Below are 18561 nucleotides of genomic sequence, written 5' to 3'. Positions count from 1 at the left end.
GGAGTAAGCTGCATCCAGTAGGACCCCAGACTTGGCAGCCTGGTGTGGGGGACCATATGCACACGGATTCACCACCCAGCTGTCTCTCTGACTTGCTGCGTGACCTTGGGTCACTCTCTGAGGTGCTTTGTGCCTGTTTTCCCATCTGAAAAATGGGGCTCAAAACAGCTGCCATCTCACAGGGCTGTAGTCAGAACTCAGAATGTTCAAAACGCACCCAGCACAGTGCACAGCACAGGAGGAAATATAACACACAGTGTGACATACAGGGAGACGGTGGTCGGGGGCCCTGGGTTCGAATCCCACCTCAGCATACACCCACCAGTGTGACCATGGGCAGCGACTGCTTTGCTCTGTGCCTCAGTTTCCCCACCCAGAAATCAGGGAAAAGGAGATAACCTATTTCCTAGATTTGCTATGAGGTTAAATGAATTAATCTGGCAGAAACTGATAGACCTGCCAGGAGAAATAGATGAATCCACTATTCTACCTGGAGACTTCAATATCCCCATTTAATACTCCCATTTAATATGCATATTAAATAAGCATATTAGGCTGGGCGCGGTGGCTCATGCCTGTAATCCCAGCACTTTGGGAGGCTGAGGTAGGCGGATCACCTGAGGTCAGGAGTTCAAGACCAGCCCGGCCAACATGGTGAAACCCTGTCTCTACTAAAAATACAAAAATTAGCTGGGTGTGGTGGCATGTGCCTATAGTCCCAGCCACTCAGGAGGCTGAGGCAGAAGAATGGCTTGGACCCAGGAGGTGGAGGTTGCAGTGAGCTAAGGTCATGCCACTGCACTCCAGCCTGGGTGACAGAGTAAGACTCTGTCAAAGAAAAAAAAAAAAAACCAGCATAATATGTTTACAATATTATGCTATTTAATATACCATTTAATGTAATGTTATACTATTTAACACATTAATTTATTATACTTATTGAATATGCATATTAAAAAGGTATAATTTATTAAATCAACATTACCCTTATATAATAATAAAATAAATATAAAGTATAATAAAATACAAATGAAGTATAATAAAACAAAATAAAGTATAATAAAATAATACACTTATTGAATATGCATATTAAATAAGCATAATATGTTCACAATATTACACTAATTAAATATATACATTTAATTGTTCGTATTAATATGCATATTCAATAACTATAATATATTCATATTCAGGCCCTGAGGTAGGACTGGATTAGGGATGTTTGACAGGAAGGTGGGTGAGGCTGGGGTGCGGGACGGAAATGGTGAGTGGCACAGATGGGTGTTGAAGCCATGACTGAAGGGTCTGACTGTTGTGTACTATTACATGGGGTTTTTCCTTTTTTAACAAAAACTTTTTTTTTTTTTGAAACATAGTCTCACTCTGTCGCCCAGGCTGGAGTGCAGTGGTGCGATCTCCGCTCACTGCAAGCTCCGCCTCCCGGGTTCACGCCATTCTCCTGCCTCAGCCTCCCAAGTAGCTGGGACTACAGGCGCCCGCCACCACGCCTGGCTAATTTTTTGTATTTTTAGTAGAGACGGGGTTTCATCGTGTTAGCCAGGCTGGTCCCCATCTCCTGACTTCATGATCCACCCACCTCGGCCTCCCAAAGTGCTGGGATTACAGGTGTGAAATAGATATAATTTTTAATGTTTAATAGATATAAACAAATAAATACTAAATATTTATTAAAATAGATGAAATATATCAAATATATAATAAGGGCATTATATATGTAATAGATGTTAATCACATAATTTTGCCAAGACTGATCTATGTTGTCATGGTGTGAATGGTGGCCCCTTGGATGGATACCCTTGTTCAGTGTACAACCTGCCCAGCTGTACACAACTGCCTTGTGCTGCCATCTGTCTAAGGGGCTACATTTACCCCATGACAATGGAGATCAGATCCACAATTCAACAATAAGTGTTGAATGAATGAATGAACACTCCGGGAATTACTGTCTCAAGGGAAATGTTCACAGAAGCCCCACACCCAACCAATATTGTTCAGAGAAAGAGTGAACAGAGATCTTTAAAGAATCTCCATACTGTTTTCAATAGTGGTTGTACTAGTTTACATTCCACCAGCAGTGTAAAAGTGTTCCCGTTTCACCATATCCACACTAACAGCTGTTATTTTTTGATGATTTAATGATGGAAAACAGTATAGAGATGACTTAAAGAACCAAAAGTAGATCTATCATTTGATCCAGCAACCCCACCCTGGGTATCTACCCAGAGGAAAAGAAGCTATTATATGAAAAAGACACTTGCACACACATGTTTATAGCAGCACAATTCACAATTGCAAAAATATGGAATCAGCCTGAATGTCCATCAACCAACGAGTGGATAAAGAAATTGTGAGATGTGTATATATATATATATATATACACACACACATATATATATGAGTATTCCATGGTGTCTATACACACACACATACATATCCCATGGTGTGTGTATGTGTATCTATATCTATATCTGTATCTATAGTATATATAAAGAAAGAGTGTATATCCCACGGTGTGTGTATATACATATTTGTTATATACACCATGGGATATATATACATACATACACCATGGAATACTACTCAGCCATAAAAAGGAATGAAATAACAGCATTCACAGCAACCTGGATGAAACTGGAGACCATTATTCCAAGTGAGGTAACTCGGGAATGGAGAATCAAAATCGTATGTTCTCACTTATAAGTGGGAGCTAAGCTCTGAGGATGCAAAGACATAAGAATGACACAGTGGACTTTGGGGACTCAGGACGAAGGGTGGGGGGGGTGGTGGTGAGGGATAGAAGATTACACATTGGGTGCAGTCTACACTGCTCTGATGGCAAGTGCACCAAAATCTCAGAAATCGCCACTGAAGAACTTTTCCATGCAACCAAACACCGCCTGTTTCCCAAAAACTACTGAAATAAAAAATAAATTTTTTTTTTTTTTTGAGGCAGAGTCTCACTGTGTCATCCAGGCTGGAGTGCAGTGGCGCGATCTCGTCTCACTGCAAGCTCCACCTCCTGGGTTCATGACATTCTCTTGCCTCAGCCTCCCGAGTAGCTGGGACTACAGGCGCCCGCCACCATGCCCGGCTAATTTTTTTTGTATTTTTAGTAGAGACGGGACTTCACCTTGTTAGCCAGGATGGTCTCAATCTCCTGACCTCATGATCCGCCCGCCTCGGCCTCCCAAAGTGCTGGGATTACAGGCGTAAGCCACCGCGCCTGGCCAAAAATTAACTAATTTATTTAAAAATAAGAAAAGAGGTCAGGCGTGGTGGTGCACGCCTGTAGCCCCAGCTACTTGGGAGGCTAAGGCACAAGAATCGCTTGAGCCCAGGAGGCAGAGGTTGTAGTGAGCCAAGATCGTGCCACTGCACTCCAGCCTGGGTGACAAAGCAAGACTCTGTCTCAAAATAATAATAATAATAATAAATAATAATAAAGAGACAGTGAACATAGAGATAGGTAAAAAGACTCTGGGACCTGGCACCTCGCCCACTCAGGCCTCTACTTGTGTTCCCTCCAGCCCCATAAGAAGCCCCACAGAGTCAAGTCCCCAAGCTGTCATTTGACCTGGACTCTGGCTTCCGGCAGCCCCAGGTCAGGCCCCCGTTGAAGAGCTGCCTACAGCCCCACCCAGCACTCACCCTGCAGCATGCTCCGATAGGCCCCCTCGGTCACTGCGTACACATGAGGTGGCACCTCGTGGCGCTTCTTGCCCCGGTACATCTCCACAATGGCTTCTGTGTAGATGGGAAGCTGCTTGTATGGGTTGATGACCACACAGAAAAGGCCGGAGTATGTCTGCAGTGGGGGAGAGGGGAGAGGGTCTCAGATCCCTGCCCATAGCCTGAAAGGCGTCATGGGGCCACTGAGCAGGTCATGCATTGCACAAGGGCATCTGCACATGGTGTGTTTACACCATAACAATATAGACTTGAATTTTTTTTTTTTTTTTTTTTTTTGAGACGGAGTCTCGCTCTGTCGCCCAGGCTGGAGTGCTGTGGCCGGATCTCAGCTCACTGCAAGCTCCGCCTCCTGGGTTTACGCCATTCTCCTGCCTCAGCCTCCCGAGTAGCTGGGACTATAGGCGCCGCCACCTTGCCTGGCTAGTTTTTTTGTAGTTTTTAGTAGAGACAGGGTTTCACCGTGTTAGCCAGGATGGTCTCGATCTCCTGACCTCGTGATCCGCCCGTCTCGGCCTCCCAAAGTGCTAGGATTACAGGCTTGAGCCACCGCGCCCGGCCGACTTGAATGTTTTTTATGAGCATTTTCAGGCTGATGGTAGCAAAGAATCTTTCCAAATTGCACAAAGGCACTGTCTGGGTGAGGATTTACCCTGAGAGAACAAGGCCTTTGCAGCCAGCCAGACTTGGGTCACAGCCTGTGGTTGCCTGGACTCACACACAGGAAATGACCATGTGCGAGGTGACTAGTTGAGGCACTCTTTGTAGCAGCAAAAGACTGGAAATGACCTGAATACACCTTCACATGACGGATTCCTAGAAAGCTCTTGTGTATAGACATGGGACTACCTTCAAATCAATATCGAGTAAAAGGAGGTGAGTTGAGGACTGTGTGAGGAGCTACAATTTGCATTAGAAAGGATGGAAGAGAAATCTTTTTTTTTTTTAAGACGGAGTCTCACTCTGTCACCCAGGCTGGAGTGCAGTGGGGCGATCACAGCTCACCTCAAGCTCTGCCTCCTGGGTTCACACCATTCTCCCGCCTCAGCCTCCCAAGTAGGTGGGACTACAGGCGCTTGCCACCACGCCCGGCTAATTTTGTGTATTTTTTAGTAGAGACGGAGTTTCATTGTGTTAGCCAGCATGGTCTTGAGCTCCTGACCTCATGATCCGTCCGCCTCAGCTTCGCAAAGTGTTGGGATTACAGGCCTGAGCCACCGGGCCCGGTAGGAATCTTTTTATGTATTCACTTGACTATGCATGGAATATCTCTGGAAGGGTGCTTGTGGTATCTGCAATAACCGAAATGCACCAGGAACATACCTGCGGTTTCCAGTGATAATAGACACATAACAGTCCTGCTGAAATGACCGTGCCTAGTCTTTTTTTTTTTTTTTTCTCTTTGAGACAGGGTCTTACTCTGTCACCCAGGCTAGAGTGCAGTGGTACAATCATGGCTCACTGCAGCCTCCACCTCCTAGACTCAAGCAATCCTCCCACCTCAGCGTCGAGAGTAGCTGGGATCACAAGTGTGTGTCAATCCACTAGGTTGATTTTTTCATATTTTTAGTAGAGATGGGGTCTCACCACGTTGTCCAGGCTGCTCTTGAACTCCTGGGCTCAACTAATTCTCCCACCACAGCCTCCCCAAGTGCTGGGATTACAGGCTTGGGCCACCGCACCCGGTGTATTTTTTTTGTAGACACAGGGTCTCCCTATGTTGCCCAGGCTGGTCTCGAACTCCTGACCTCAAGTGATCTGCCCACCTCAGCCTCCCGAAGTGCTGGGATTAGAGGCGTGAGCCTCCACATCCAACATCAGGACTCTGTAACAGTTTAAGAACAAGTCCAGCTCACAGGGTTAATCATGTAGGCAACAGGGGTTCAACACTCACAGAAGCAGTAAGATACAGCTAGAGAGCTAGTTAGCCACTTAGCTAAACCAGCCAGAGAGCTGACTAGCCAAGCTCTCTAAAGTTAGCTAGCTAAACTAGCCAGAGAATTAGCTGCTTAGTGGCTTAGCTAGTTAGCCACTCTGGACTTTGAAGCCATGTGGAATTCAAATTAAGATGTGTTTTCCAGATGTGTGTGACAAAGTCGGGTAACCTACTGTGCTAGCTACCCAGCTAGCTGGTTTCTAAGCTGGTTAGCAGCAGGACTATCTTTTTCTTTTGTTTTTTAGAAACAGGATCTCACTTTGTCACCCAGGCTGGAGTGCAGTGGCATGAACACAGCTCACTGCAGCCTCCACCTCTTGGGCTCAAACAATCCTCCTGCCTCAGCTTCCCAAGCAGATGGGAGCACAGGAATGCACCACCATGCCTGGCCAATTTTGTAAATTTTTACTTTTCGTGGAGATCAGATCTCACTATGTTGCCCAGGCTGGTCTTGAACCCCTGGGGTCAAGTGATCCTCCCACCGCGGCATGCCTGGGATTACAGGCATGAGCCACTATGCCCGGCCAGCAGGACTGTTTTAAGCTCCCAGGGAGCTTGAGCTTCTCAAGCAGAGTAGGGTGTGGCCACCATAGGCTGCCTGGTCCCAGGTGCCAACCTCCTAATGGTGGGAGGGTGGGTGGCCTGGGTGGCCCGCCAGGAGCGGAACAACCGGTTTGCTGGGTGTCTGCCCTCCCCGCCTGAAAGGGCTGCTCCGGGAGCTCCCCAGCTCTCAGAGGGTGGGGCGGCCGGACCACATTCCCTGGGAGGGTATCTCATGGCTGCCGGCGCCCTGGCCCCCACTCCTGGCTGGCGGAGGAACCCACTCCCCACACCACCCTCCCACCCCAGCCCCTCCTGCCAGCCACACCTTGTTTCCAGGGCGACACCCTAGGAACAGAAACCTGAGCTGGTCAACAAGGCTAGGGGGGAAAGAACAGAGGCTGGTGCACCCCTACAGGGTGGGAGACAGCTGGGGAAGTCTGCGGGGAAGGGTCAGGCATGGCTGCTCCAGGCCTCTGGGTTCTGAAGACAGACCTGCCCCCCGCCCCAGCCGGGTGACTTTCCCCATAGTCTCAGTTTCCTCCTTGGGAAACTGAGGGCGACACTCCCCACCCCATTACAAAGGCTGTAGGGATTAGGGGAGATCATGGATAAAAACCAGCCAGGCCGAGGCGGCGCCAATGCGTCCCACACCAGATATGGGTCTTGAGACTCTTTTTTTTTTTTTTTTTTTTTTTGAGACGGAGTCTTGCTCTGTCGCCCGGGCTGGAGTGCAGTGGCCGGATCTCAGCTCACTGCAAGCTCCGCCTCCCGAGCTTCTCCGCCATTCTCCTGCCTCAGCCTCCCGAGTAGCTGGGACTACAGGCGCCCGCCACCTCGCCCGGCTAGTTTTTTGTATTTTTTTTAGTAGAGACGGGGGTTTCACCGTGTTCGCCAGGATGGTCTCGATCTCCTGACCTCGTGATTCGCCCGTCTTGGCCTCCCACAGTGCTGGGATTACAGGCTTGAGCCACCGCGCCCGGCCAGAGTCTTGAGACTCTTACGTTACCCATCGTACCTGGGAGCCCTGGGCTCACTCAGACTTTTTTGGCGGGGGCAGGCAGGACAGAGTCTGGCTCTGTCACCCGGGCTGGAGTGCAGTGGCGCGATCCCGGCTCACTGCAGCCTCAAACTCTCAGGCTCATTGTTCAGACTTTGAAGCCATCTAGGGTTCAAATTCAGATGCAGCACTTTTGAGCTGTGTGTGACTTTGCATGAAGGCTGTGTCCTCTCTAAACCTCAGTTTCCAGCCCTGGAAAATGCGGCTTTTAACCCATCACCTAGAAGTGTTCTGAGAGTGAAATCACATAATGCATCTTCCATGTTTCTCAGAGCAGGGTGTTCTACAAAGGGGTTCTCTGCCTGCCCCAAGGGTCCCAGGAAAGGGACTGAGACTCTTAGCAGCTCCAAGCCAAACAGCCTATTAGTGGCAGAAACTGGGTTTCTGGAGCCCTGGACGTCCCACTTTTCGCTGGGCAATACCACCTTCCCCACCATCGGTTGGTCAGTCAACAAACATGTATTAAGCGCAGGTCTTAAACAGGGCAGAGTTTTAATCACACCTCTAACGTTTTTCGGCCAGGTGGCTCGAAACTCTCACGGTCTCAGTGTCTTTAGCAAATGGTGACAGAAATAGTGCTTCCTGCATAAGGTGCCTAGGAGTCATCCACAAGTTCATGTGGCATACAGAGGGTTTAATGGGAACCCCAGCAGGGCGCAGCGGCGGCTCAATCCTGTAAATCCAGCACTTTGAGAGGCCCAGGCAAGAGGATCACTTGAGTCCAGGAGTTTGAGACCAGCCTGGGTAACATTGTGAAACACTGTCTCTACAATAAATTAAAAAATCAGCCAGGTGTGGTGATATGTACCTGTAGTCCCAGCTACTTAGGAGGCTGAGGCAGGAGGATCACTTGAGCCCAGGAGGTTGAGCTGCAGTGAGCTGTAAGCATGCTACTGCACTCCAGCCTGTGTGACAGAGCAAGGCTATGTCTAAAACAAACAAACAAACAAATAAAACAAAACAACAGAACATGGACCTTGAAACACTGCATGCTCAATATTTTAACCAGTATCAGCTTCTGTTGGGCCAATGGCTTCCCCTCTCCAAGCTGTGGGAAAAAGAGGGTGATAATCCCTACCTCACAACCTGATGTGGATGGGGAGGGGGTCAACAAGATCACATTGGAAAGAAACTTAGAACAGCACCCAGCAGAGAAAGCAGGTATTCACTAAGGGCTAATGATTTTTATTAAGGCCCAATTTGCTTCCCATCTGGAATTCTAGAATCTTCTCTCTTACATTGATTTCTTAGGCCCCAAAAGTCTGGCTCCCTGGCCACCACCTTAGCTCAGGCCCTACCACTTTTTCTATTGAACTTTCTGAATAATCTTCCTAGTACAATGGCTAGGACCTGGGGTCTGCAGTCACAATGACCTGGGTTCAAGTTGTAGCTTAGCTGGTTCCTAGTTATGGGGCTTATGTTCAAATCCTACCCCCCAATCTGAGGCTCAGTTTCCCCACTTGCAGAGTGGGGATGACAGCAGATACCTTACAAGGTTGCCGGGAGCACTCAGAGTATTTATTAAAAGGCAAAGAGTGGCCGGGTGCGGTGGCTCACCCCGGTAATCCCAGCAGTTTGAGAGGCCGAGTTGGGCAGATCACTTGAGCTCAGGGGTTTGAGACCAGCCTGGCGAACACGGTGAAACCCCATCTCTACTAAAAATACAAAAATTAGCTGGGCATGGTGGTGGGCGCCTGTAGTCCCAGCTACTCAGGAGGTTGAGGCAGGAGAGTTGCTTGAACCCAGGAGGTGAAGGCTGCAGTAAGCCAAGATCATGTTGCTGCACTGCAGCCTGGGCAACAGAGTGAGACCCTGTCTCAATAATGTATATATATATAAATGAATAAAAGGCAACCAGTGGATCCATGTTTTGGATGTCATCCTGATATCTGTGGCCTTGGGTGAGATGTGGGGGGAGTGGATCAGGTAGAGGCCTCTTTTCCAGGACTAGTAAAGGTGTTTGAGGATTTGGAAAGGGCCAGTGCAGACTGGAGAAGACAGCAACCTCATGCAGGGTCCGATAGCCCTCGATTCAAATTCCACACCTGCCACCACAAGCTGAGGGACCCTGAGCTAGCCACTGCTTATCTCAGAGCCTCGATCTCCAAGTAGGAGCGAGGCTTCATAAAAATATTCTAATCTTCCACTTTGTGACCCTCAAAGGGGTGGATGTTGGAGCAAAGCTGTGAGACCCCACCAGTCTAAACTGGAGTTTGGAGCATGACTCTGGAACCAGCTGCCTGGGTTCAAATCCTGGCGTGATTCCTTCATGGCTGTGGGTCACTTAACATTCCTGAACATCATGTGATATCAGCAGTCCCTGGCCCAGAGAGAAGCTGATAACTCAAACGCCGCACTTAGAACAGTGCTTGGCACATCACGAGTGCTCGATTAAATATTTGCTAGCCTCCTCTTATTATTATTTTTCATTATGATTGTCCACATTCCTTGTCAATCTCTCTAATCCTGTTTGCTCTTTTGTTAAATGAAATTAATAACCCCTTGGCTGCCCATTAGAACCTCCTTGGAAGCTTGTTAAAAATACCATTGCTGGCTAGGTGCGGTGGCTCAAGCCTGTAATCCCAGCACTTCGGGAGGCCGAGACGAGCGGATCACGAGGTCAGGAGATCGAGACCATCCTGGCTAACCCGGTGAAACCCCATCTCTACTAAAAAAAAAAAAAAAAAAAACTAGCCGGGCGAGGTGGGGGGCGCCTGCATTCCCAGCTACTCAGGAGGCTGAGGCAGGAGAATGGCATAAACCCAGGAGGCAGAGCTTGCAGTGAGCTGAGATCCGGCCACTGCACTCCAGCCTGGGCGACAGAGTGAGACTTGGTCAGAAAAAAAAAAAAAAAATACCATTGCTCATGTCACAGCCCCAGAGAGTTTGATTTAAAGTTCTGAGGTGGGGCACAGGCACTGGTATTTTCTAAGAATTCCCCAAATGACTCTACCATGCAGGTGGGGTTAAGAACCACTGCCCTACACCATCTGTTTGCTCTAAAGAGTTTTAAAAATGCAATGAACATCCAACACTTAGCACAGATGTGGGAAGACTACCATAGTCAACCTAGCTATCATCAATCCCTTCTCAATGGGTTTTGTATTGTTTTGTTTTGTTTGAGACAGGGTCTTGATCTGTTACCCAGGCTGGAGTACAGTGGCACTATCACAGCTCACTGCAGCCTCGACCTGCAGGCTCAGGTGATTCTCCCACCTCAGCCTCCCAAGTAGCTGGGACTACAAGAGTGTGCCACCATGCCCAGCTATTTTTTTTTTTTTTTTTTTTTTGCAGGCATGGCCATGCCCAGGATAGTCTCGAACTCCTGGGCTCAAGCAATCCACCCACCTCAGCCTCTCAAAGTGCTGGGATTACAGGTATGAACCACCATTTCCAGCCCCATCTCAATCTTAAGAGGCACCACAGCAAAGTGAGAATGCCTGGGACCACCTGAATCTGCCAGGTCTAATTGTGCGACCTTGGCCTCTGTGCCTCCGTTTTCTTACCTGTAAAATGAGGATCAGATGCTTTCTAATTCCAAAAATGGACAGAGGCAATGTATTCTAGAAAGCTCGGAAGAAGGCTTGGTAAATGTTTAATAAATGTTCATTTTTATTGTTATTAACTCTCTCTGGGCCTGATTTGCCTCTTATGTAAAATGGGAATAATAATAGACTCTACCTTTCCTATGGTGAGATTGCATGAAGTAAAAGATAGGCATTTAGCACAGAACCTAGCATATACCTTTTTGCTTTTTGTCTTTTTTTGAGATGGGGTCTTGTGCTGTCACCCAGGCTGGAGTGCAGTGGTACTCCAGCTCACTGCAGCCTTGGCCTCTGGGGCTCAAGTGATCCTCCTGCCTCAGCCTCCCTGGAAGCTGGGACTAAAGGCATGGGCCACCACCACACCTGGCTAATTTATCTTTTTTTAAGAGACAGGGTTTCGTTTTGTTGCCCAGGCTGGTCTTGAACCTCAAGCAACATATTTCTATACTCAGTGATTCACATTAATGATTGTCACAGATCTGTTTCTGTTCCTTAAAACTCGGGATGAGTTATATTTGAGAAATTGGAACGTTTTATACTTTCGGAAAATAATACAGTTTATCTACCATATATATCATGCGATGTCCCCAGTAGGTTCCGAGGCTGTCCTAGTAATCCAACAATGAATTCATAATTTGGCAACCAAGTAAGTGTAGGAATAGTCATGGGACAGGGGATACAGGTGATACACAGCCTCGAGTTAATGCAGGTTGGGGTGTGGACCCGGCTCCCCACCCGGCAGCAACCCCGCCCTCCCGTCCCCCGCCCCCCAGCAGGAGGCCACTCACGTAGATGAGGCCCGAGTAGTACCGCTCCCGGAGGTTGTGCAGGACCGAGGCCTCGTTGAGGCAGGTCAGCTCGGCCATGTCCTCGGCCTTGCTGAACTTGGGTGGGTTCATGCGCTGTATCTGGTCCCGCGGCAGCCGCAGCCGCCTCCCGCTCTCCGCCAGCTCCACCTCCGCCTCCTCCTCACCTTCGTCCCGCAGCGCCGCGGCTTCGAACCCGTGAAGCTCCGAAGGCACCCACACGAGACGCCGGGCCGTCCACTCCACCTGCGGGGAGGTGCCTGAGCCAGGCCCGCCACCTGCACTGGGCCCGCGGGGCGTGAACAGGAATGGCTGGGCAGCCTCGGGCACTGGGCCTGGCCTGGGGGGCGCCTTCCGCCCAGGCACCGACATGGTCATGGCTGCCATGGTCTGCAGGGGGCAGAGAAAGAGGGTGGAGGTCAGATGAGGCTCCATCCCCAGTGCCTCCCTTCCCTACCCCAAATTCCCTTTCCTACCCCAAATTCCCCAGGCAGCCCCTCTGCCTTCCTTTATCAGATCTCTTGCCACCGTTCTGGTTTAACAGACCTAGCTTACTCATTTCATTCATTCACTTCTCTATGCACTCATTCATTCTATAATAAGCTGGGCTGTGAACCAGGCTCAGAGGGTCAGTTCTCTTTTTTTTTGAGGCAGAGTTTTGCTTATTGCCCAGTCTGGAATGCAACGGCGTGATCTTGGCTCACTGCAACCTCGGCATCCAGGGTTCAAGTGATTCTCCTGCCTCAGCCTCCTGAGTAGCTGGGATTACAGGCGCCTGCCACCACGCCCAGCTAATTTTTGTATTTTTAGTAGAGACGGGGTTTCACCATGTTGGCCAGGCTGGTCTCGAACTCCTGACCTCAGGTGATCTGCCCATCTCAACCTCCCAAAGTGCTGGGGTTATAGGCATGAGCCACCATACCTGGCCCAGGCTAATTATTTTCAATTTTTGTAGAAATGAGGGTCTCATTATGTTGTCCAGGCAGGTCTTGAACTCCTGACTTCAAGTGATCTACCCTTTTCACTCTCCCAAAGTGCTTGGGATTGCAGGTGTAAGCCACCACACCCGCCCAGGCTCAGTTCTGGGCATTGACAATGGAGCAATGGACAAGCTGGAAGAAGACGCCTGCCTCCAAAAGTTTACTTTCTAGCCCTGGGCTGTCCAGTGTAGGAGCCACCACCACCTGTGCACTACTGGGCACTAGAAATGTGGCATGTGTCACTGAGGAAACACATTTTCAATTTCATTCATTTAAATTAAATCTGTATCATTTTATTTTGAGATGGAGTCTCGCTCTGTTGCTCAGGCTGGAGTGCAGTGGTGCAATCATAGCTTGCCACATCCTCAACTTCCCGGCCTCCGGTGATTCATGTCTGAAATTTATTAATTAAAAAATAAATACGGCCGGGTGCGGTGGCTCATGCCTGTAATCCCAGCATTTTGGGAGGCCAAGACAGGCAGATCACGAGGTCAGGAGATCGAAACCATCCTGCCTAACACGGTGAAACCCCGTCTCTACTAAAAACACAAAAAATTAGTCGGCCGTGGTGGCGGGCGCCTGTGGTCTCAGCTACTCAGGAGGCTGAGGCAGGAGAATGGTGTGAACTCAGGAGGTGGAGCTTGCAGCAAGCCGAGATTGCGCCACCGCACTCCAGCCTGGGTGACAGAGCGAGACTCCGTCTCAAAATATAAATAAGGCTGGGTGTGGAGGCTCAAGCCTGTAATCCCAGCACTTTGGGAGGCTGAGACGGGCGGATCACGAGGTCAGGAGATCAAGACCATCCTGGCTAACACGGTGAAACCCCGTCTCTACTAAAAACTACAAAAAAAAACTAGCCGGGCGAGGTGGTGGCGCCTGTAGTCCCAGCTACCCAGGAGGCTGAGGCAGGAGAATGGCGTGAACCTGGGAGGCGGAGCTTGCAGTGAGCTGAGATCCGGCCACAGCACTCCAACCTGGGTGACAGAGCAAGACTCCATCTCAAAAAAAAAAAAAAAAAAAAATATATATATATATGTATTATATATATATATATAACAAATTGGCGGGGTGCGGTGGCTCAAGCCTGTAATCCCAGCACTTTGGGAGGCCGAGACGGGCGGATCACAAGGTCAGGAGATCGAGACCATCCTGGCTAACCCGGTGAAACTCCGTCTCTACTAAAAAATATAAAAAACCAGCCGGGCGAGGTGGCGGGCGCTTGTAGTCCCAGCTACTCAGGAGGCTGAGGCAGGAGAATGGCATAAACCCGGGAGGCGGAGCTTGCAGTGAGCTGAGATCTGGCCACTGCACTCCAGCCTGGGCGACAGAGCGAGACTCCATCTCAAAAATAAATAAATAAATAAATAAAAAATAAACAAATAAATGTATTAACAGGCATGCCACCATGCCTACTAATTTTTAAATTTATTTTGTAGAGACAAGGTCTTCTATGTTGCCCAGAATGGTCTCAAACTCCTGGGCTCAAGTGATCCTCCTGCCTTGGCTCCCCAAAGTACTGGGATTACAGGTGTGAGCCACCAAGCCCCATCTTAAAATTTAAATATAAATAGCCCCATCTGGAGTTCTAAGTGTAAGACACAGAGCAGATTTTCAAGACTTAGTACAACAAAAAGATAGTTCGCTGAGATTTTAAATATTTAATGACATTTTGAAATAATATTTTCAATCTACTGGGTTAAATAAAATATATCATTAAATTAATGTTACCTGTTCCTTTTTTACTTTTATCATTAAATGTGGCTACTAGAAAATGTTACATTACACGTCTGGCCTGTATTATATTGCTATTGGACACAGCTGCTCTAATCCCAGGAGACAGATAAAAAGATTAAAAATGTAAATTAGATAGTATGGTTTTTGTTTTTTAAAAATTCTCTCTTTTCTGTTTTTTTACAAAAACCAAATATAGTATGTTTGGTGGTTTTTTGGGGATTCTTTGTTGGTTTGTTTTCGTTTTGGTTTTTTTTTTTTTTTAATTAAATTTTTTTTTTTGAAGCAGAGTCTCGCTCTGCCGCCCAGGCTGGAGTGCAGTGGCCGGATCTCAGCTCACTGCGAACTCTGCCTCCCGGGTTCTCGCCATTCTCCTGCCTCAGCCTCCCCAGCAGCTGGAACTACAGGTGCCCGCCACCTCGTCCGGCTAGTTTTTTGTATTTTTTTTAGTAGAGACGGGGTTTCACTGTGTTACCCAGGATGGTCTCGATCTCCTGACCTCGTGATCCGCCCGTCTCGGCCTCCCAAAGTGCTGGGATTACAGGCTTGAGCCACTGCGCCCGGCCTGTTTTCGTTTTTTTTAGACAGAGTCTCGCTCTGTCGCCCAGGCTGGAGTGCAGTGGCTTGATCTTGGCTTAGTGCAACCTCCGCCTCCCGAGTTCAAGCGATTCTCCTGCCTCAACCTCCCAAGTAGCTGGGATTACAGGTGCATGCCACTATGCCTGGCTAATTTTTGTATTTTTAGTAGAGATGGGGCTTCACCATGTTGGCCAGGCTGGTCTCGAACTCCCAACCTCAGGTGATCCACCCACCTGGGCCTCCCAAATTGCTGGGATTACAGGCATAAGCCACCGTGCCCAGTCATATAGTATATTAAATGGTAAATAAATGCCAAGTAAATAAATGCCAAGGGGAGGAATAAACCAGGGAACAGGGGATGTTAGTGTTGAGAATGTTGAAGTTTTCATTAGGGTGGCCAGGGAGGGCCTGTCTGGCGTGACATTTAAATTAAGACCCAAGGGAGATGACAGGAGTGAGCCAAGTGGTTGTTGGGAGAAAAAAAAAATCATTCCGGACAGCAGTGCAAAGGCCCTGGGGCTGCAATGTACCTGTGTGGCTATGGCACTGGGAGGTGGGCAGCATGGCTAGAGCCAAATGATCGAGGGGCAGAGGGTGGGAGGGAATATAAAAGAGGTGACAAAAGGTACAACCTTGCTTTTACTCTAAGATGTGAGTCCAGGGAGGGAATTGACCTGATTTTTTGTCATTCAGATTCCCTGATCACCTCTGGTCACGCCTACCTCATGCCTGCCGAATAGACTCGAATCTCACTGCTTCAGTGAACAATTCCTTCCTTCTGTGGAACCTGGCTCCTTCTCCATAAAATGGGGAAACTAGCCCCATTCATTCAACTCTCTGAGGACTTTCAAGTACGAGACTCTGCCCTGAGTGGGTCTGAGGACCCAGAGAAGAGTCGGCTGGGAGCCCTGCCTGGAGGAGCTCCTGGCTTAGGCGTAGATCCAGCTCCAGCTATCACGGAGGCAACCAGGTGCTGGGGGAACTAGAAAGTGCTAGGTCCCTCCCGCCATCCAGGGGGTCATGGATAGTAGTGGCATTTCCAAGGTGGTCCAAGCACCAGGCAGGAAAAATATTCTCCCTATCCTGCTAAAGAAGTCTGCCCCTACTCCCTCTCTCTCTCTCTCTCTTTTTTTTTTTTTCTTAGAGACAGGTCTCACTCTATTGCCCAGGCCGGAGTTGGAGCACAGTGGCACAATCACAGCTCACTGCAGCCTCAACTCTTGTGCTCAAGTGATCCTCCCACTTCAGCCTCTTGAGTAGCTGGGACCACAGACGTGCAAAACCAGGCCCAGCATTTTTTTTTTTTTTTTCTAGTAGAGACAGGGTCTCACTATGTTACCCAGGCTGATCTTGAATTCCTGGGCTCAAGTGATCCTCCTGCCTTGGCCTCCACAGTGTTGGGATTACAGGCATGAGCCACCACGCCCGGCCCCTACTCTCATCCACTGCCTCAAATGTCCCCATCACTGCCCCACCACATCGATCACAGAAACAGTGGAAGATTTCTGTCTCCCCAACAGCAGGACTTCACCTCTTCCCAGCAGACCTATATTCACCTGCCGTCCCCACCTCGCTCCCACATACCCCTGGAAAAATCCTTCTAAACACCCAGCTACCCTGGAGGCATCCCTGGATCTGGTCCCAACAGACTCCTGCCTTTCCCTCAAGCCTCTCCCATGGGAATCTCAGCTCCGCTCAGAGGATCCACTTCCTCCCAGACCCTCTCCTTTTATCCCTGAGCCCAGCAGCTCCAGCTTCCAGTGACTCAAACGCTGGACCCTTGCACTCTGAATGCAGCAGGGAGTTTCTCCACCCCGTGACCCCCAAGTCGTCAAGGCTCACCCCAGGCCTCCAGTATGACCTGGATCCACCGGACCCAAACTCCATCCCTGGCACTTTACCCTCACCCCCACCCACCCCACCCCACCCCACCCCATCCACTTCCTCTCCAGCCCTGTGGCCTTTGACCAGGAAGGGTTTGGGAGTTTTTGCAATCACCCTATGCCCTATGCCTCTCCTCCCTGGAGCCAAGAGTCCAAGCCCCCAGCCTTTTCCTTCCAGGGGCTGAGGAGTCCCGGCTCCCAGCCTCCTCCTCTCCCAGGACCCAGGAGTCTGAGCCCCCAGCCCCCTCCTCCTATGGATGGGGAAGTGCAGGCCCCCTCACCTCACTGCAGCCGAGCTAGAGGTGAGGATGCTGAGTTCTGGAGAGGGATCATAGCCCTGATGGGGCAGGCAGGGCCTGCAGGCCTTGGCTCCAGGTGGCCCAGCCTCTCTGGCTGCCCTACCCTTCCTCACCCAGCAGGAACACTCTGCCAGGGCTAATTACTGTCACCTGGGCAGGTGAAAGCACCTGCCCTGGGAGGGGCCGAGACTGCTGGGCTTGAAAAAGAAAAGCAGCCAGGGATCCGCCCTGGGGCAGAGGTTGGGGCCCTTAGCATCCAGCCCTCTGACCCTGGCTTCTAGCGCTGGGATTCCGGAGTCCCAGTACTCAATGTCCTCCTGTCTCAGACCCAGGAGTTCAGGCCCCCAGCCCCTGCTCCTACAGACCCAGGAATCCGGGCTTGCAGCCCCCTCCTCCCCTAAGACCCCAGAACTGCAGTCCTGACCCGAGTCCTTTCCTCCTCCAAGACCCAGCAGTTCGGGCTCACAGCGCAGTCCTTCCTCAGACCTGGGACAACCGGCCCCCAAGGCCCCTCCTCGGATCCCGGAGTCCGACGGCCCAATACCCATTCCCCTGGACCCAAGCGCCTGTGTCGCCGCCCCCTCAACTCGCAGATCCTCGGGGCTACCTGGGGGCGCCGACCGGAGCGGGGAGATGGGGAGAGGGCACAGGAATCCCCGTCCTCTTCAGGTGCTGCGACCTCCGCGGTCCAGCGCAGGGCGGGGCCCCGTCGCGTCACGGGGCAGGAGCCCAGCTCTGATGTCACCCAGCACCTGCCCGGCTGGGGACGGGGCGGGCCTGGAGCTTCAGGGCCTCTGACGGGGGCCGGGGGAAGGCGGGGGTTGAGCCTGTTGCCAGGTGGGCGGCGGCGGCGGCGGCGCCAGGGGCTCCTCCCCCTTATGGCGGGCAAAGGTCGAGGGCCCGCCGCGGAGAAGGCTGAGGATTCCCGGGATTCAAACCCCGCTGGAGCTTCATGGGCCTCAGCTTTCCCTGCTGTGAATTGCGGCCAGTGAAATTAACAAAACCACTTTCAGAAAGTTCCCCAGCCCAGTGCTTCATCATTAATCTCCCTGAGCCTCAGTTTCCCACCTGCGGGAACGGAACAACAAATCCGTAGACAGTAAGAGAACCAAAGAAGAGAACAATGGTATTCTGTCCTGAGCTTCAGTCTCGGGAGCGAAATAAAGACTACATGGTGTTAAGAGTACCTACTATGCTACTATGTGTCGGGTATTTTCTCCTCTTAGAACAGCTCTTTGAGATCATAAAATGATTTGAGAGAGAGAGAGAGAGAGACTGTCTCTGTTGCCTAGCTTGGAGTGCAGTGACATGATCATGGCTCACTGCAGCCTTGACTTTCTGGGCTCCAGAGATCCTCCCCGCTCAGCCTCCCGAATAGCTGGGACGACAGGGGTGCGCCACCACGCCCAACTAACTCTTTTACTTTTTGTAGAGACGAAGTCTCGCTGTGTTGCCCAAGCTGGTCTCTAACTCCTGGGCTCAAGCGATTCTTTC

At 50.1% G+C, this 18561-nt stretch overlaps 1 protein-coding gene across 1 annotated transcript in view; it reads right to left on the bottom strand.

The window, feature by feature from the left end:
• MYH14 (myosin heavy chain 14) overlaps positions 1 to 11982 on the bottom strand; it is a 95629-nt gene extending 83647 nt beyond the window's left edge. The window contains 2 exon segments of the mRNA XM_033224192.1: positions 3670 to 3826; positions 11578 to 11982. Of these exon segments, the coding sequence (XP_033080083.1) occupies positions 3670 to 3826; positions 11578 to 11982 (562 nt within the window).
• Positions 11983 to 18561: the final 6579 nt, after the last annotated feature.

This window comes from Trachypithecus francoisi, unplaced genomic scaffold, assembly GCF_009764315.1.
Source record: "Trachypithecus francoisi isolate TF-2019V2 unplaced genomic scaffold, Tfra_2.0 Lachesis_group12, whole genome shotgun sequence".
Classification (NCBI taxonomy): Eukaryota; Metazoa; Chordata; class Mammalia; order Primates; family Cercopithecidae; genus Trachypithecus; species Trachypithecus francoisi.
Note: the sequence above shows the minus strand (reverse complement) of the source record. Positions and strands in the feature narration are given on the sequence as shown.